This window comes from Apostichopus japonicus, chromosome 14 (assembly GCF_037975245.1).
Source record: "Apostichopus japonicus isolate 1M-3 chromosome 14, ASM3797524v1, whole genome shotgun sequence".
NCBI classification, from domain to species: Eukaryota; Metazoa; Echinodermata; class Holothuroidea; order Aspidochirotida; family Stichopodidae; genus Apostichopus; species Apostichopus japonicus.
This window is the reverse complement of record NC_092574.1, coordinates 21,381,467-21,402,190: the sequence shown is the minus strand read 5'-3', so window position 1 is coordinate 21,402,190 and position 20,724 is coordinate 21,381,467. Positions and strand designations below refer to the sequence as shown.

At 37.6% G+C, this 20,724-nt stretch overlaps 2 protein-coding genes and 1 long non-coding RNA gene across 4 annotated transcripts in view; 1 reads left to right on the top strand and 2 right to left on the bottom strand.

The window, feature by feature from the left end:
* LOC139979464 (cytokine-like nuclear factor N-PAC) overlaps positions 1–20,724 on the bottom strand; it is a 48,910-nt gene that overhangs the window by 14,315 nt on the left and 13,871 nt on the right. For both annotated transcript variants that reach the window (XM_071990281.1, XM_071990280.1), the window contains exon 9: positions 3,028–3,138. In XM_071990281.1, coding sequence (XP_071846382.1) covers positions 3,028–3,138 — 111 coding nt within the window. The remainder of the gene's footprint in view (positions 1–3,027; positions 3,139–20,724) is intronic.
* Positions 4,757–6,492, bottom strand: LOC139979467 (uncharacterized). The gene is made up of 2 exons (XR_011797172.1): positions 6,201–6,492; positions 4,757–5,774 (listed from the first exon to the last, which is right to left on the bottom strand). It is a non-coding gene; the product is annotated as an uncharacterized lncRNA (long non-coding RNA).
* On the top strand, positions 8,683–19,003 carry LOC139979465 (uncharacterized). Its single transcript, XM_071990282.1, has 2 exons — positions 8,683–9,037; positions 13,369–19,003. Exon 2 carries the CDS (start codon positions 13,430–13,432, stop codon positions 15,023–15,025), a length of 1,596 nt encoding a protein of 531 aa, XP_071846383.1. The 5' UTR covers positions 8,683–9,037; positions 13,369–13,429; the 3' UTR covers positions 15,026–19,003.

Genomic DNA, 20,724 nt, shown 5'->3' with positions numbered 1-20,724 from the left:
CAGAGATCATCAAAGAACATCTCATCAAATTGATAGACTTCCACCATGTACAGAGTTGTGCTGTATATGAGCTTGACCAGGATTATAACCGTTGGTTCAATTCCTGCACGATGAACATTCACCAGAGCAAATTTCTAACAGTAGTCTGATCTTCTTTGATGACCAAATTCCAAGTTGAACAACCAAAATCTCTTTGGCGGTTGTCTGGTGGACCACTAGAGCTTTCTATGAATTTACCCCATAATAAGTAAACTGATAAATCCATACCGCCCTCTGTCATTTTGGAGATATTGAAATAAAACAAAAACAGTTGTAGGCCTCTGAAGGGCTTTGATCCACCCAAGTGGGAGTTTCACCGGCCACAAAGCTGGTGTTCTATCCACCAAACCTTACAAATCTCTTCTACAATGTACACGTATATTTGTCATTCTTGGCTGTTTTGCACAGATTATCTCATTGGATGAGCAAATTTTCTGTTTGGACAACCAACTAGTAAGACAACCAACTAGAAAACAAATCCTTAAAAATAGTCCAGGCTGCACTTTTAACAGTAAACAGTTAATGTACGGTAAAATTAATATCAAGATTATATCAGTATTTCAACCATTTTGCTGCATACGATCGCAAGTGAACAGATGACACAAGCTGTATAATCATGTCAACTTTTTATTTCCAAAAATCTGGTGTAAAACAGATGATTTTTGAAAAGTGCTTTATGTATGGCAAATAATTCAATGTTTGCTGCACACTGATTACAATTTGTTGTTGAAAATCTGACAAGGAATCAATTTGTCATTTGCAGGAAAAGTTAATCACTTATAAATGTATTAATGTGTTAAAATTGTCAATTTCCGGCTGAGTTGTTCAGTCATTACGACTAACTACGTAAGTAGTCAAGCAAACAACACCGACACGGCACTCTAAATGCCTCACTCAATAAGGTACCCAAGGCTGTGGACTTTTCCTGTGGCACCTACAGGCTACAGGTTCACTTGGACGGTCAAACTTTGCTTGACCCCGGACCTTACCAACCACCCACGGTGTTAGGAGATCAATTTTGAGCTGGGTGTATGATTGATGGCATGTTTGTTTTTTGCAGGAAAAGAACAAAATATTGTTTTGTACACACAGTGGCTGCTAGAAAACTTATGTTGCTGTGTTTAGGATGAGCAGTGTAACAGCCAAGCCAAAACTGTTTTGACTGTTAAATCAACACCGCTGTTTTTACAAGACAGCACCAGAGGAGACGTAAAAGTTCCTATTCTTAAATGGTAATGTCATCAAGTCGCCACGGGAGCTTAAAGGGGGTTAGGTCTTGCTTTTAGAGCAACTTGAAAGAAACTCTGTTCTGTTCATATTTCCTCACTTCTTGTCAGATTCTTGTGAAATCTACTAAAACCTGTCGTTAGGTTGTTCCATGCAAAGACGATGAAAGACATGCATAATTAAATCAAACATATACCAGTGCTACAGACAATGCCAATATTATCCATTGTGAATGCAATACGCATAATTAAGCTGCAATGTTCAGTATCATTGACCTGATGGTAATACAGCTTATTATCTACTTCAAAGATTTCTATTCCAGTTTTTCATTTTTGTTGTTGTAATATTGAAGATAAGATCTGTGGGGCTTATCTGTAGGTAATTTGGCTATGTAATGACGAATGCTATTATAGCAACAAATTTGAGTATATATTACTTCTTTTTTTTTTTCAAAGAAGGTGAACAATCAGGTTGCAAACATTTCTAGTTTTGTGGAGTAATGACAGGTTCATACAGCAATGTATTTATATACCATACATTACATCATCTATCACCTCATTTTTACCTACAGTCAGAAACAAGACATTGAGATTGGATTTTACATTAAGTGCTGTTCAAATGATCTCTCCATACATACATACATCCCTTTAATTCCCTATCTTCAACAGTACCCAAACATGGCAAAGCCATCAGGCACAAGGGGTCCCCTGGAGGCAAACCAACGAAAGGTCACGACCCTAGGAAGCATGCCCATCTCTTATATGTGATATAAATTCTCTGGTTCATATTCCAGTCAAAACCCTGTTGTATGTTGTTCAAAGTTCAAACAATTTTGCTGAACTCCTTGTTGTGGCCCTCCTTCCTCCTCCTCCCATTACATTTTCCCCTGCAGAGGTATATATAAACAAGTTCACAAACAGACACGTTGCTAGCCTATTATTTAATTATTCATGTCTGCGAGTGTCACCTCCCTACTGTACTTCTCGAAAAGATTATTTCGATGTAAGAATAGCTTTGATCCTCAAAAACATCTTCAAAGAGCACGCAAATACCTCTGACCGCAGAAGTTGCTTTGTGCGGATAGATCCCCCCACGGACAAAAGGCGTAATTGTCATTCACGATAACAGGACGCAATAACTTCCCAACTGGCACCCAGATATTTCATGAACAAATAGGTTCGGGCGCCGCTTATTTTTCAACTTGGTAGCGTCCAGCTGATTCCCCATTTATTGTACGCTGAATATGTTATGCGATGATATATACAAATCACGCCCGATTTTGTAAAATTATTATTAGTTTTTTTGAAAGCTTTGACATCAATTTTAACTTGCAAACTGTTAATGACATATATATTGTTAATTGTAAGATTGCAAATGGCAACAAGTTTTAAATGAAACTTGTTGCTCGTACAGATTCTCATAGTGTGACAGATTTTTTTTTTGGCAATTGGTACTTGTGGAAGATCTTGATAGTCTGAGCTGGCCCTGCCCCTCTGTTTATGCCGCAATTTTTTATTCGCTTTTAAGTCACAAACTGGCTCCTGGTTCCCACCAAGTGGCTCCAAGGACTAACAAGAAAACCTATAACCTAGGAGCCCCCTTTTCGCCAAACAAAAAATTGCTCACTGAACTAAAAATCTTAATTTGACTCTGGGGTAAGAATTTTTATTTTTTTCATCCTTGTTTGTTTTGAGTACTGAGAGTGGAACAAAAAACAAAACCCTATCAATTAAAAAACTATTTAGTCGCTGGGAAACTCACCGCTCTCAGAGCCTCTGAATCGGATACCATCGAGAATGTGATGTCACATTTTGAGACCAGGTCGAATACCGAATCCGCTTTTTCAGCCCCGGCCTTCATGATCTCTTCGCACTAAAAAGAGATGAGAAAAAATCAAGATGAAACGTTGACAAATTTCTTGCAGTCTTGCAAGCGACTAATGTCGACGAAAGGCCGTGTTTTATATAATCGGTGTAACATCCATTTGTTACCAATGATCATAAAACAATCTGCATGGTTGGTTGGTTACCGGGGAATGTTTATTTATGCATGCCTTATACTCACTACCATTTGGCATGGATGAATCTAGCCAGTTTCTCTTTACTTTTGGCAAGCTGTCAAAGTACATTGCCATGGTAACAAGTTGAACTGAATTCAACTCTTCACACTACTGCACTGCCGTCCGTATTATGATGGGTTTGCAAAGTAAATGATTAACTGAACCACAGCTGTTGGAAACCACAAAAAAGGTCGTTGACTCATGATTATTGACTTATCATTGTTGAGGGGTAACGTTCAGCGGCGGTTCGGTGAAAATTGGCAAACAAGACTACAAAAATGTAACACCTCGAGGCAAGGCATCGGAGAATCCACATCTTAAAGAGGCCATGACACGAAAAATCCAACTCATCGAGAGTAACTTCCTCTGAATCTATGAGAAAATCTATGTTCAAAACTATCCTCAACACCTTGAAAACCTCAAGGACTAATTAGTAATTAACGTTTTAATATTCGCATCCGAAAATAGACATCTGAGAATGCGATTTCACAACAAGACAATGATGACGTCATGTTAGGAACACACGTGCAAAGCTCAGGCATGTATCGGATGCGCGACGATCATACCGTTCCATATACAGTACACGCACATTTACACTGAGAGAACAACCACTGTATTACGCTATATCGTTAGAAATTTCAAGTTTGTTTTACAACTGTTGTAAACTATCCGAGAGAAATGCCGGTCCGTTGTGTTGTTGGGGCTGCATAAATATCATTACCCATGCAATTAGCCTTCATCCATGGCTGAAGGACGAAAAAAAACACGGCGATTATGACCAAGTTAGTGCACAACACCAGCGCCGATTTCACTGGGCCTAGCCAGTATGCAGCTCCGAATGAAGCGAACACTTCACGGAAGCATACTACGATCCCTCCTTTTTGTTATGAAATAAAACAAATGGATTTTAACGGTTCGACATAAAAGAGTCATTCTTCTGTCAAGTAATCCACAAAAAACTACTCTGAAGACCAGATCGGGGAACAGGAAACCTCCAATGGGGCAAGTGGCGATCCTTAGGAGGTAGCGCGCCGAGCACTAGTAGTACTATAGTATTAGCGTTACTACACTGAAGTCGCAATAGACGAAGAGATTTTACTGTATCATCTAAATTAACACCCCCTTCATTGCTCTATTGTATACTAATAAGCTATGAGGTTAGCTTCAGAAGCGATGGGTTACATCTTCTTGTGAACAAATCTCAGTGCCCCAATTTATTTCTGGAATATGCTGGATCAGTTAATTATAGCAATAATTTCTTATTCCTATTCCAGGAAAACCATTTATTATGTTGTGGAGGGAGTGGGGGTAATGGGGATGGGTAAAAATAGGTAGGTAAAAAGATTTTATTCCAAAGGTTGTTTAATTAAATCTCAAAGCGATTTATTTTAAAGTCACAGAGCCAAAAATTCACACAACATAGTTCAAGTGTTAAATCATTGAACAAAATTTATTCAATATCAGTTCTAGACAGTCATTCTGGACAATCTGAACTAACATTAACAACAATCATTGTATTATATGACATAAAAGTAAAACTGTACTTTCCATAAACATTATCATTCTTAAATTACACTAATGTAATTTGTGACATCAAAGGAGGTTAAAAGAAAACAACTTACATGAATTTTTTTGCTTTAAGCCTACAAAGCAGTTGCATGTCCATCGCTATCAATCGTTGTTGTGACAAATTAATTAGAATAATCCAGAAGCAAATACAATACAGGGTTATTTAAACCAAGAAACACTGCACGACGCAACTCACATGCAAAAATGTTACCCACGCACGACGACACGTACAACACTGATGGGCAATGTGAAACACAGCATCACACGCATTAAAACAATCGAAGACCATTAACAGGGTGTACTGCTGAGTTTTTGAAGAAAGACTACAAAACAAACCAACTGCTGCTGAAGAAACAGTCTAAACATTCAAGAGTTCTGCTTCCTCCATTGGTCTTTATTATGACTTTTCTGTCAAATATCATTGGTGATATGGATATTTTGGCTTCCAGATTAAAGGTACGAATCAAACGAGGTAAATGCCCCTAAAAAGGTCAATGCCCGTTCCCTTATGCACATATTATATGACATCACGGTCACGCCAATACTTGTGTCCAAATGCTTCAAAACATGCCTTTTCTTTTATTGTTGATGTTGGGTCTGGAAAATAACCTTTTCATCCTGAATTAAAAGTCTTGAATTTCAATATATCAACACTGAGGGAACCCTGACGGATTGATAATCCAACACAATCGTAGTTTAGAAAGGCTTCCTATACAATGAGTTTTCTCCTGGCAACTTGAATCCAGTGTAAAGACCATTGGCTGGAAAATCACTTCTGATCCTTTGGACTGCACATGATGGTAGCACAACCCTGACGTGTCTTGCTAGGAACCCCAAGTATCATTGAACCTGTTGACCGTAGGCTATGTATCTGTACTGCCTGGGAAAAAATTTATGAAAGTTCAAAATGTATTAATGTTGGCCATGATGTCCACAATAACAAGCAGGCACACAATGTACAGTTATGGTTACATTTGTTGTGATTTTACACCTTCCATGTATCATGAAACATTCTTTTGTTTCAGAAAATTGATTTGCAAAACTCCAGGCCAAAGTACTAGCCAAGTAATAATGAGTATGAAATAACACATATGCCTACCTAGCATGGCTGCATAATGCAACTTACATCCCCGAGCCAAACTTTCAGTATGCAACCAGCCCTACTAGTACTACACACTCTACATATGGGTTGTAAGTTACCGTAACACAACGCACAATACGGTTTAGGGTGTTCCGCGAATTCCAACAACACATGCACAAAATGGACTGGATTTTGTTTTTAAATGCTTCGTTAATAAATTCTTACCACGTTGTATGTTCCTTGCAATGGTTTCGAACGGATTTCTTCTTCGATATGTTGTGGAGCTTCAATTTCGGCTCGTTTAACAGGCTCGAACTGATACGGTTCTAACACCTCCGCTCCACCCTCAGCGTTCGGTTCAATATTGGAATGATCATCGCCTTCACTCTCTGCTTCGAATATGAGAAAGGGCACTCTAATTATAGCCCAATTTCACTGCCTAGTGAAGAACCATTATCACTTTGAACTTCGGTTGCCGCATTTGGCTCTGGATCCGCCATTTCACAGGAAATTTTGATTTGATCTTGTGATCGGTGATCGGTGATCTTGTGATCGGTGTTTTGTTTAGTAACTACTAGTGGTATGTGTACTTGTCTACTGTGTACGTGAATGGTACCGTAGCAGCGACAACAAATTTGTGTTCAAAACGTGACGTCACATGACGTCATGCGAATCGGAAAATTTTCGAGTAAACAAAGTTTCAAACGCCGAAAAGGGTAAATTCATTCTCAATTTTCGACTTGAAAAATCAAGTTTTAAACTGGCAGATTGGTTGATACATGTTTTAGAGAACATTCTTTGATGGATCCCAAAAATATAGGACTTTGAAATTTTCGTGTCATGGCCACTTTAAAGATTTCTGTACCGCGCAACTAGTCAAAATTTCAAGTAGCAATTTTTGCCAACCATTCTTCCATGCTACGATCATGTTATGACAGCCTGGATCTTCCCAAGTGTAACCCTAGAGATCTTAGATTTCATCTTTGATTTCAAACTATGAAACAAGAAATGTGAGGATTTTGGAATCATAGATCTTGAATCCCTGAATGTGACCAACATCTATGCCAGATTATCCAACTGGCATATCTTGCTATTGCCAGAGGGGCCCAGGAAGGTCAAAAGGCCTCTGTGATTGGCTGCCAGGCAAGCATCACATATTCACATATATACCAATTGTCTATTTTAAGGTACAAAGCTGCAAAACTAAATAAAAGGTGGGAAGGAAAGTGCCTATGGAAGGTGTTCACCTGGAGCATGGTGGGGAAAGGGCAAAATGGTGGAAATAAATTATTAAATTGCACATGTATGATCTTTTAAAAAAAGGACCATGTGCAGTTTTGAGCAACCACTTTGTAAACTTTCATTGAGAGCAGAATTACATTTTGAGTCAAGACTCAGGAAATGGTAAAAACTGTGACAAACAAGGTGTCTATTATTCTTCAACCCCCCCCCCAACCCACATTCCAGAAACTAATGTATAAAAGATGTTATAGGAATGATATTTAATGGTATTAACGTTAATGCCCAGCCTAGCAGGTTTCACTTGAAGCAAAATAACACAGGCTTTTATGGTAACCACCAATGACTGCATGAACTGACCAGTATTAAAATAAGGAATAAAGTAAATATTTTTCAATGTAACCTAAAGCACGAAGAATATGTTGCTCCTTTGTGTTCGCTTGTTGTGTTTAAACTGTACATTCTTGCATTAGCTTACTAGGGCTATTCAGCCTGAGAATAACTCAATAAAGGGGATGTCCCGATAGTACCCCCCGCTGTAAGATATGTTCACTAAGTACTGTACGTATTACATAAAAAATCATTTATGAAAGCTTGACAATAGAACAGCTAAAGTGAGATGATGTTATTTAAAACTTGACGATATCAACTGATACCAATATTTACCTTATATACCAAGGTAGGGAGGGCATTTATAGCTTAGCTTAACTGCCGACTTACCTTTCATATTATCCAGTCAAAAAGTTGAGAAAATGTTTTGCAATTTTACAATTTATATGACATAAAACCTAACTATGAAACGTGTCTGGGAGACCAAAAATAGTCGAGGATTGGAATAAAATTCATTATATTACTTTCTTAAAATTCAAGGATTGAGTTCCTTTGTTCTCATGAATTGTAATCCTATTTTGAGTGTTACTCCGTAGGTTTTGAAAACTTGTTGACCAATCACAAAGAAAATTGGATCCATGGCTGCTCATTTGAACCCCAGAAATGAATTTTATATATTTTCCTCTTTTTTTTTCCTTCTGAAAAATGCTCATGTGACAGTACTTTACCAAGCTTTCACACATATATTAGCAAACCAAACTAGCAAAAATATGTTGACTTAATAAATGACCACAAAGTGCAAAATCATGCAGTGCACTAAATAAACCCCTGATAAGAAATTCACAAAAAGGACATTGCCATCAAGGATTGGAGTTCAAATCACCCATTAAAATATGTTGCCTGCATTTTTGCTTCTGGAATCTCACTCTTTCTCACATAATGGTAGATCCCACTCCTACAAAAGCCAACATGCTACACTACACTGAGCATGAATGGACTGTTCCATTATCTTGTTCCCTCCTAAAAGCCCTCTGTCAATAATGAAACCTTTCACAGTACTATGCACTGCCTGGTACCAAAGAAGAAGAGAAAAAAAAAAGCAGGCTACAAGTTTTGGGTTAATGACTGTACTCACAATGCTAGTCAGTGCAGTAACAAGGGAACCAACCGACCAATGTTTGCAGTGAGATTTTATGATCTGATGTGTGCTCTGTGCTTTTGAATAGGGAGCTCTTTATATCATTCATTCACAGGTTTACACACACTGCAGTGCTGACGGCTTCACTCTCTCTGTTACATGCTTAAAACTGGTATAAGCCGCTGTAGTGTGTAGTGGGAACAAGCAGTCTTGTTATGGAGCATGTTGCTGGTATAGCTACTGTTACACGCAAGCACTACAGGGATCTATTCAGCAGTGACATCTAGGAATCCTGGCAGTGCATTGCTTCACCAGCAAATGCTGTGGTTCAGTAATTAATTTATCTTTTCTAAAGGTAAGATTAATTCATTATTAGTGGATTGTATTATTTTTTCTTCATAAATTCAAGAATTTGAGGCAGAATCTTTTTTGGGGAGATTTAACAATTTTTGTAATGCTAATTGATTGACATTAATAGTTAGCATTGAAGTATACCTGTAATTATTTTAAATAGGATTCACTTGTAAGAGGTAAACTCTAGACGACTGTTGGCGGGGAGTAAAAAAAGTATATGTATAAAAAAAACGTATAATAATAAACAAAAATGTGCCAGATCTGATTTTCATTCTAGAGTATAAGCAAAATATTGAAACCATTTCACCCTGACCACTTCAAACTGGACAATTTTAAACGCTGGGAAAATTGTTTTAAGACAGTCTTGTAAACATACAATGGCTATCTGCGGTGTATAAAGCATCATGACATGTGCATGTTATTATGTACTATTTAATCACTTAAAGTGTAGCAAATAAAAAGTGATTTTATGTCCAAATTATTAGATGCTTTATTAATACGAAAGGCTAGTTTAATAATCAGAACTTAAGATCATGTTGCAAAGCATTCACAAATTAGCACTATCTTGCTATTCACTCTATGACAAAAGATGAATGTCCCATCTTTCACAGGTCGGATTTTCCATGCTCAATTTTACCGTAGCTAGGTATGTTTTAAGTGTCGTTCTCACAGTAATAAGAGAAAGACACAACACGTGACTACACATACAGCAATTGTGTACAAATCTCTCACTGACAATAAATTCCAAACTAATTAGAATAAGTAACGGATGTTGGGTGTCGTTCTGAGAACGACAAAACAACGTCGTTGCTGTAAAAAATTTTTTTTTTAAATACCCACTTTAAACATGGACGAATCCCACCGGGGAAAGATGGGACTTGATCCAACTAAAGTCGACTACTTCCTTTAAACTTAACATCTGATTAGAAAATTGGAGAATACAAAAAAAGGGTCCGGGAGAGAAAATATTTCAATTTTGAAAGGACTAGAAAAGACACAGATAACTAATAAAAACTTATAGTCAAAAGCAATAAGTGGCATACTACCCTGGGTACCATCCAGTTTACTCTCATTCCAGTTTACTACCATTCCAGTCTACCCAGGCCCAAGCGGGCCTCGCTTTAAACACATAGCTGTGACATATATACAAACTGTACAGTATGTATTGACCAGTGACCTCCAGAATGAGGCCTACGTAATCACACACATAAAAGGTCATTTCGCAAAGCTACAGTTCCGAAAAAACACATACACATACATACACATACATATATTCACAAAGCAGTTATTTATGTATCGATATGGGCTGTTTGTTAGGGTGCTCTTGGAAATTGTTTGGTGAAATTTTACAAAAATACATTTAACAAAATAAAGTGCCATCATTTCAAACAGTTCTTTTAATGTCCAGTATCCCTTTTATAGTTTTGTCTGAAAAAAACTAGTCTAATGATCAATTTGTTTATCAAAGTGAATCCAGTTCCATTTTAATTGCAGTACCTAGCAGTTGTTTAAAGGTTTGAATTCTCAAAAATTCAAACTTGTACTATATACATAGATAAAACAAAATGGGAGTCTGGATGTGATAGTGAGTCGGTTATAATTGTCTGTAACATGTACTGTATATAAAATCCAACTTTTGCATACAAGTCATCCATTAGGTTCTGAGGCGAACTTTCATTTTGAATCTTAAAAGTTCTGATAAATAACAGTTGACCAGTAAAATTCATTTCAAATAATGCAGAATACCAACCCCCCCTCCCCCAAAAAACCCAAAACATTTAAACAATAACATATCTGTTAAATTTTTCAGCATGTGTTACAGTTGCTTACAAAGTGTCTCCACCACAAAAGTTTTAAAAATGAATTGGATCATATAATCGCAGGCTGCGAGGGTGGGAGGGGGCGGGGTCGGGGAGAGGATCCAATTGTTGTAAAAAACTAGATGAGTGCCCTAAAATTTTCAATTCTTGTAATTCTACTTTTAGTAATGTCACTCTATTGATTTGGTATAAGTGGGAAAATAAATTATGCAAATGAGGGTTGCTTTTAAAGGACTCTTGAGGCATTTGGTGGAAAATAAGTTGCTTATTACCAGTGTAGACTTTCCCACTGCATTGAAGGTTACAGAAAAGCACTTTGGTAAATAAATAATACTTGATGTTTAAGTTTATAAACTAAGTACTGTAAGTTTGGCAAACACTGACGAACCAGATGATATGAACAAACGTCTATACTAGGAATGAGAAAGAAAATTCAAGTTGGAAAAGTCTACTTTTCTGCAGAATCTGAAAAGACTGTATACAGACTGTATACAGACTGTATATAAAGAGTAAGAATAGATGAGGAAAATGTATGAAACACTCGTACAATAAAGGGACTGGTTACAACATCAGTATGAGCTACAAAGTACAAACCCTGTATTTTAAAATGTATCAAATATTTGTACAAAATACGGACCACTTACAAAATCCGTACGAGTTACAAAGTACAAACCCTGTATTTAAAATGTAAGAAATACTTGTACAATTTACTGACCACTTTATACAACATTGGTAACGAGCTACAAAGTACAAACCCTGTATTTTAAAATGTATGAAATACTCGTACAATATAGGGATTACTTACAACATTGGTACTAACCACAAAGTACAAACCCTGTATTCAAAGCAACACATTTCAACTCAGAAATGACTTGTAAAATAATGATTTGAACTAGAATCTTGCACTACATAATGTACTTAGGCGTTGAGTGTCTTGTGGAGGAAGAATATGTCAAGTCAGCCTAAGATACTACTCTTTTGTTCAGACAACACTTTGTTCAAAGTTTTGAGGTCTTTTTACAACATCTTATCAACCGCAACGAATTCTGTGCATGACAAACAGTAATAACTATCTCTCACTTTTCAACCAACAAGAAGAGATCTAAGAAGATAATTAAATTCTAATTCTGACAAATTTACAATGTAAGGTGAGAGCATTTAACCTTATTTATCACATACCAACCTTTTAAAACAATTGCTAATGGGTTATGGCCTCTCATCAAAACAATAAAATCGATATAATGAGGTGTGATAACGTCAACACAATGGTAAACCGTACCATATGTAACAGGGATTTACGAGGGCAATATCGATAATGAGACAATAATAATGAAGTTTGGCAAACTAAAAATAGGTATATAAGGAAAATTGTATGTACCCTTGCGTAGGTAGTAGTAAAAGGTCAAGAACGACACTGCTTGAATACATAGAGCTCTGATAGTTCGAGGAAGAACAATAGGGTAACAATGAATGGGGTACAAAGGGAGGGGTAGGGGAATTAGCTTAGGTTTTTTTTTTCTTCTTAAATCAAACATGAGTGCCCGTTGTGACATTTTGGAGTCAATAACAGCTCATGAACTCAGGAGCCTTGCAATGTCGAAAAGCCCCTAGAGACCACTCTGTTGAGATGACAATCTCTCTTTTTTTGTGGATGGAGGGGGAGTGGTTGTCAAATTTATCTCATTTGTCTATCAGACATTAATTAGTAGCCAATTATTTGGCGATTAGTAAAGCAGGTTTGGCAGTTAATACTTTCCTAAATGTGGTACCAAAATTTGACTGAATGTACAGAATGAGATCCGAAAGATGCCATCATCAAAAAAACATGTGTTAAAAAAAAACTCAAAAAATTGTTTGGGCTTGTTTCAATTATTGCAATTGTGATGTAAGAAAGGTTCTAAGTTAGTCTCAAATTCCAGCCTGACGCAGCTTAGGCCCTCAAAGTCTCGGGCCTTTTCCTTTATATCTAATTAATGTCTCCAACATTTCGAGCAAAGTCTGTGACATGGGCTACAGCTGCACTTTTTACTGTGTTCTAGCCATGCACGATTGTTTCGTCAAGCTACGGTTACTTTGTGATTGGATACCCCACAGTTAAACTAAGACACATACATGTGGTTATAACCGTTTATATGTACATAACTAATCAGTGTGTAATTATAGAAATATCGAAAACTGTAAATTTAATGTGACCTTTTGTTATTTTGTAAAATGTTCAAATTTCAATTTTTTGTGATGAAACAATATCACACCTCACTTTGGCATTGAGCGTTCCATATATATCCTATAAGTAAAACTACACTTTACAAGCTGAATTCATGGATACTGTACCACCACAACTTGTATACCATAACTGGCTAAAAAAAAAGTAGTAAAACAAATAAGGAACAGGAAGGAGATCTTCCCTAATATCTACCCCTCCCCCCACAACAAACTCCCCGACCGAGAATCACTGGACCACATATATACTATAACTGGCTCATGTTTTTCTCAACTTTTCTTTCTTCCGCAGTTAAAAACGACCATCCAAGAAAATGTAGGAGAGTGATGCAGCCACCTGATCACCAGCCAGCATGAAGCTTTACTTCTTCATCTTCAATCTGTCAGGATATTTTATGATGGTTCTACCCGTGGCACTCGGTCTCACCTTAGCCTACCCTCCACACTCTGCCATCCCGCTGGTCCCACAGGCTTGTCCGACCAGATGCAAGTGCAATATTACAACTGTGAACTGTAGTGGGTTAGGGCTACGAGAGATCCCGGAGGGAATCCCACCGAACACTTCGTCCCTCGATTTGAGCCATAACAGAATATCTCTTCTAAATCTGCACAGATTGAAAAGCTTGTCAGACCTGCGAGAACTGAACTTACGAGAAAACCGGCTGACGCTTTTGCCGGCTGCCATGTGGTCGGAACTACCACCGTTAAGAGTTTTAGATCTCTCCTCTAACGTCATAGCATGTAGCTGCCCACTAGACTGGCTCGAGAAGCAGTTTCGCAGCTTAGATTTGAATGTTCGCCTTGTAAACCAAAATACGACGGATTGCGATAGGTATCTTAAAGCCGACGCAGTCCGGAACACCTCCTTAGAATCATGTATGATTAAAGGGCGTAGGAAAAGGACTCCCTCTTGCGAGGATTACTGTAGTAACGGTGGCACCTGCAGGCCAGGCAGAGAGCCGCCATGTCAATGCGTTCCTCCCTTCAGCGGGAGACACTGTGAAGTCCGCTCTGATGACGACAAATTATCTACGCAGGGTGAAATCCTGATTTCTGTGGATAGAGTGACGACTACCTCGATCGCCATCAGCTGGAGCAGTTGGAGTGGCCGCAGCCAAGGCCGATACGTGGTGGAGGTCTATTTGGAGTCCCCTTCTGTTCAGTCTTTCGACAGGGAACCCACGGAGGTATCCCTCCAAAGTTATGTGGTGGAGAGACTACTGCCTGGTACATCCTACAGAATCTGTGTGTCGGCACTGACGGAGTATAAACATCAGGCCACCTGCATCGTACAGGTCACCCAAGGCATCGAGACGACGGTCATGTCCGCCACCGGACCGTGGAAAGACGACATAACCTTCGGGTCTCAATCACACGACAAGACAAACTCCCGAAACCAGTTCCCCTGGGGAGGTCAGAACAAGGAGAAGCCGAAAGCCGAAGGCGACGAGATGCACTATGCGTTCATATCTCTGGCGTCTTTGTTCGGTGTCTGTCTGCTGTTGACCATCGTGATCGGCTTGGTCTACTACAAGAGGGTGCATAGCAACTTGACCGAGGGAGACGAGGCCGCGCCGGAAGTCCAACACGACGGCGCGGAGACGACCGCCGACGCTACTGGACCTCCGATGGAAGATATTGTGTTAGTTCTGACAGGAAATGAAGTCCACAACGGTGGTGTCCAGAATCCGGCATTTGACATGTTCGCCGAGTGCAACGGAGAGGCGGTCGCAGCAGCGACAGTGGAGGAGGAGGAGATGGAGAAGGAGATGGAGGAGGCAGCTGATCAAAATTCAAAGCGGTTAGTGAGGTTCACCCTACCCAACAACTCACAAAGTTGCAATCATTCCAGTATTCAAGCGGTGGAAACACAAGTTAGTTCAAATCATCAGAATGTTCATGGTGCGTCAAATTGTAAACAGTCTGACGGTCATTTTGTAGTAATTTAATTTAAGTGCCCAAGAAGAATACATCTATCTTGGATACAATATATATAAATTCTGGTACCATGAATACTTTGGGTGCTTGCCCTTTAAATCGTAACACCTTTCCAATGTATTCAAGTACATTCATATGCCCACATAGTGAAGACTCGTGTATGAAAACTACACTTAGGCAGATTGGGTAATGAATTATCTAAGAGCCCACATTTTGCATCGCAGTTTCTCTCAATAACAGATGCAAAATCAGACTATCGTTAAATCGACAAAAATTGTTAAGCTTTGAACTCGGACGGCAAGTTTTCCGCATTGCATACAGTAGCATTATGATACATTACCCGTTTTATCTTTCCAGCCATGTTCATGTAAAATGTTCTCGGCTAGTGTGTTATGAATTATTGGGATACCTTGCCAAAAAAAACATTTTAGTAAGCATCACTTTGGGACACTCGTCTTCTCCTTGCCCAACAATCTGTTTAAGATACTATGCCTCTTTGGGAAGAATAAATTTGTGGGTTCAATGGTCTATAGGAAATGCTAAGCAAATGGATTGTGAATGTTGTTCACAGATATCATATAAACTTAATGTACAAACTAATTGATACAATTCAAAAAGGGAAGGATAGTAATAATAATAAAAAAGAAAAATGATCAAAAATGTTGGGATTGAATTTTTATCTGACGTCATGTCGTGTAAACAAGATTAAATCTTGTTTCCGTCGACTTTTCTTAAACAAGTTTTTTGAGATATTATAATGATATTATAATGATTTCTTTGATGCATGTGAAAATAATGTTTATGAACATCATACTCTACCAATGTAACATATATATCCTGTGATTATGATGTAAATCCAAATTCCCTCCATATAATTATTCACATTTCAAATGTGCAAGTTCGTATTGAATAATTGATAACAATATAGTTGTACATATTATTTGATTATAGACATATCTACAGTACAGTATATCATGGAGAAGACCGATAGGACAGGTCTAGAGTCAATTGCAAAAATTTTGTATTCGACGATCTTTAAGATGAATTATTACAGCTTGCCAAAGTGTGTTTCTTTCTTTACTGCTGAAGTTATAAAGTTTCTAAACGTCTTTTTCCAAAACATCGTCAACAATCAGGATTGCCTTCACAGTGAACAGCAATCTTGGCTGTCATTCAAATTGAATTACAATTGACATTTTACGAATATGCAAAGCACAAAACAAATTTAATTTTTTTTTTAAATTTGTATAATTCCAATTCACGAGCCTGACTATTCTCATTCAGATCTCAGTTCCAGCCACACGCAGCTCAGCTTTCGCATTAACAATTAAGCCTAACCAAATCACAGCAAAACTGCCTAAGGTTTGAAATATCTGTTAATTATAACCGATCAGAAAGGCGAGAAATTGTGATTCAGAATTGATTCATTATTACCCGAAACATGCATGTTTTTTTCATACAATTTTGATGGTCATACTGTAATGTGTTAAAAAAGTCAAAGGTTATATTCCAGTTTGTTTTAATATCACAGTGCTTTAGGCTTTTTCCCAGGTGTTGAATAGTTGTTCTCTTCATCAGAGCTTAGAGAGCGATTATCGTGCATGTCTGGCACTTTACAATGTTTTGATCAAATGCTATGCCTAGAAACACACGTTTACTAGGTTATAATTCACAAGCTCCATTGTATTGTTTCTTTGCCGAGGCTCTGAAATGTGTTAAAAAAAAATATTGTTACAAAAAGAATAAAATGAAGCGGTACCGTTTGTATGGATATAAGCTGGTATTTATATCAAGAAAAGGATTTTTGTAAAGCGGCGAGCGCTAAAACACAAAGGTGCCAGAGCCTAGGTCTACAGTACAAACCAGACATGTTGTGTACAGTACATCTGTACAATACAGCTATTGGTGAGATTTAACCTGACAGCACATCGTTTGACGAGTTTCGGTAGATTTGTTCTAATACTGAGGCATACAGAAACTATGGAGGAATGACCCAGTGACCCCAAAATAGGTCTTCCAGTTTCCAGTGAGAAATTGTGGATTTCTTAGACATACCCAAGCTCTAAACAATTCTCAAGTGTTTTAAAGTATATACATGTAAAGCTTCGTATTTCAGTCAATTTCATAGAAATTTGGCTATGTCCCGTTTATATACAGGTACCCGTTTTTTAAGTACCTTAAGGAGTTCTTTATTTAATTCCAATGTGAATGAGAGAAACTTGTTGGAAAACTGTTGGTGAACTTTGGAACCAGTAGTAACAGTATCCAACACCAACCAACGAGATGAGTATTACACTCAAAGGATGATTCAATTGAAAATTCAATTGTAGCCATAAAGGACCGTAAAGTTAAATGCGATATTGTTAAGAGACAATGCAGGCTTTTAAAGCAGTGGGCTGTCTTCTTCTTTTTTTTCTTTTCTTTTTTTAAAGTGCAAAGTTTGCCCATTTATCACTAAAATAGTGACATATTTTATAAAATTAAGTGTTGAAACAATTAGCTCACCCACTCATCACAATTGATATACGGTAAAAAGGATGTCAAGTATTTAATTGGGGGGAGGGGGGTGGAGGGAGGGGAAGGGGAGGGAATGGAGTGTAGGGAATGGTTGAAAAAGCATATTTACAATTCTTCACTTCTTTTAAGGAAGTCAACTGACTTAATGATAATCGCAACGATGATCGGTACATTACTGTACCAGAGCTTTTCTCTCAGCTGTTGCTTTAATCTTTACTCTTCAAATGGGCTATAATGATTGATTAACAAGATTTTATATATCACAAGTCAAACAGACCCTGTATGTACAAGACAAACTGTCTATTGCAAACAATAAAATTGAGGCCTTGTTCTGAATGACACACAGATACACACAACACTTTGACGATGCACTAGTGCTACTCAGCAATACTCTACATAAAATACAGCAACGTGTGTGTTCAAAAGGATCAAAAAAAAAATTTGACTGACTTCTTTTCAAACATGCAAAAGGCAAAATATACTGCATGATTCATTTACAGCAAGTCAACAAAGTTCAACTTTAGATGATTGTCATATGACATGTGAAAAAATAAAAAAATAAAAAATATGTGTTAAAAAATGTGTTGGTTATGAAATACTGATAACCTTCTTTTTATTTCAAATGATTATATTCAGTGGTAAACCATAATTTTACAATTACACATACTCAGATGCTCAAGCACATATATATGCTTTGATGAAGTAGCAATATATAAATTCCTACAGGAAGTTAATAACTCACCACTGTTCACTCTTCTAAGAATGTCAAGTCACGTTTTCAACTGCCCTTTTTAATTTGACAAAATTCTTTTTTAAGCCTTTGTCATCAAATGGATAGCTTTGATAGACGCATACATGTATTCAGTATAATTGTGGTATTTCTAGTGGCATGTGAAAAAGAGTAACGTCATTTAAAAAAAAAAATGAATCTGCACTAGAGAACATTTCCTGGCGTGTATAAGACACTTAAAAGTAACATTTAGCAGCTGTTTACAATTACGGACAAAATCATCACTTAAACCCTCTGTCATGTTTGTTATCATTGGTTGGGTTAAGGGTCAAAGGTCGGAAACATGTTTTATATTTCTCCCCTCCCCCCCATTCTTGTCACAATGTCTGTCTGTGTCTCCAAATTGAGTGTTGTAACAATAACACTATTATTGAATAAGAAATCTTTCATCGCCTCAGGAATTTGTTTCAATTTGTCCATCAAATACTAAAGTAATTAACATAATTAATCTATCATTTTGTGAAATGACACGTGTCTTTTCCTCTGTCACCATCAGTCCAAAATATCCTCTGATTATCTTCTATCATTTGAACCTTATTTCTCCTACTATAGAATAATACTAAATAATAATGATTTAAAAAAAAAAAAAATCTTTCACAAAATACCAAATTATTTATCACCTTCATATTAAGTTTTTTTTCTTTTTTTTTCACGAAATAAATGATGTACTTATTCAAGATTATTCTATTGCCTCTTTGTCTATTTTTCTCTCTGTACGTGAAAACATTTTTATATATTTTTTTGGCCCCCTTCGGTTTGATACATTTTTCCTGGGTTATTCTGTTTTCCATTTGCTACAGTATTGTACTTCATGTTACATACTCTCATGCAAACACCACCATACCTATATGTCTACCTTCACAAATTTGGATATCTGATATCTAGAGTTCATGGAAAAGGCACAAAGAATCATCCCATGGCATATATGAGGGTAAGGGTAAATTTGTGATCTAGCAACCTGGGCCACGACATTCTTTCAAAGGCTAGCGGTGATGACGATCTGGCTGATTTGGGTCAGCTGTGTGGTTCTACCCTTTAGCAATGTGATTTCATCTACGATTTGACCAGATTCAGCCAGGAATAGAAAAGAATCATCTACTTGCAAAAGATGGAGAGTTTAACTGCACGGAGCAAGGACAAATTTTGCGCATGCTTTGAAGTCTACTGACAAATAGTTTCAATAAATGGGTGAAATAATATCTATGAAAGTGTCTCAAAATATTTCAACTGATGTTTCTGAGTTTCCTTGTGGGAATTTTGGTTGTTTAAGTTCAGGCTTTGTAGATTAAAATTGCCACTGATAGAAGTGGTTACAAATTGACTAAGTGTCTATCAGTGCAGCAACATATGTAATTTAACACAGTATGTGAATTTAGGCAACATACGAAACTAAATCTAGTCTACATTGCACATTCTTGCCAGGTCAACAACATTTATACACTGACCTTCAGAGCCTTGCTATCAATAACACAGTCAGTGACACAACTTCTCTATAAATTGAACCCTATTGGGGCTTATGGGTTCGTTTTTCAACAGTGACTGTGCAGTACCCTCTTTATGAAACAATAGAAAAGTAGGCAATGCAGAACCAAACTGGAAAAATAGAGGCAATAAGGTACCACGTAATCAATGCACTAGTGTGACTTGGACGATCCACCAACTACTGGAATACTTTCTGCTCATACGCCAGATCGGCTTCAAAACATGCTGCTTTATTTATTGAATAAATGGCAGTATCTTTGAACCCACAAGGGGTCAATGTCCTCATCTCTGATTCACATACACCATCATTCCGTATAAATACAAAGTCTGAGAGTCAGGTACATCCGATGATTTGCAGCTCTCGACAGGGATCAAAATATCAGGCAGCCCTAGCTGTCGTCACACGTCATCCAAAGTTGTTTGCTACTTAGCAACCTTTTTTTTAAATAATTTTGGATTACACTGTGACATATTCTGTTCGGGCAGGGCAGGAAGTCATAAAGATGTCACAATGGCAACAGCCTTGCATTCTTGTCTAAATCATCATGCTTTGGTGAATTTCAACAACAATTGGCATTCAACTCAACAAAGCTTTATTCAATTTGATGGCCTTTGATGCCTTCTACTGGAATGTAACCATCCGATCACAGAAGCTCTGTAAGCAGAATAGATTTCCAAGCCGGTGTAAACACATGCTGTGGAGGGTACCGGGAGGTGGACTTTGTGCCAGCAATACACACACACACACACATCGAAATGGACACGCATGCACACACAAGCGCGCATTCACTCTCCGTAGAGTACTTGGTAATATTTCGTGTCCAAGTGACTGCTGGACTCCACCGATTGGATTGACTGTCACCTTGCTTGGCCAACAAATGCATGTTCTACATTTCAGTAGTCACACTCATCCAATACACG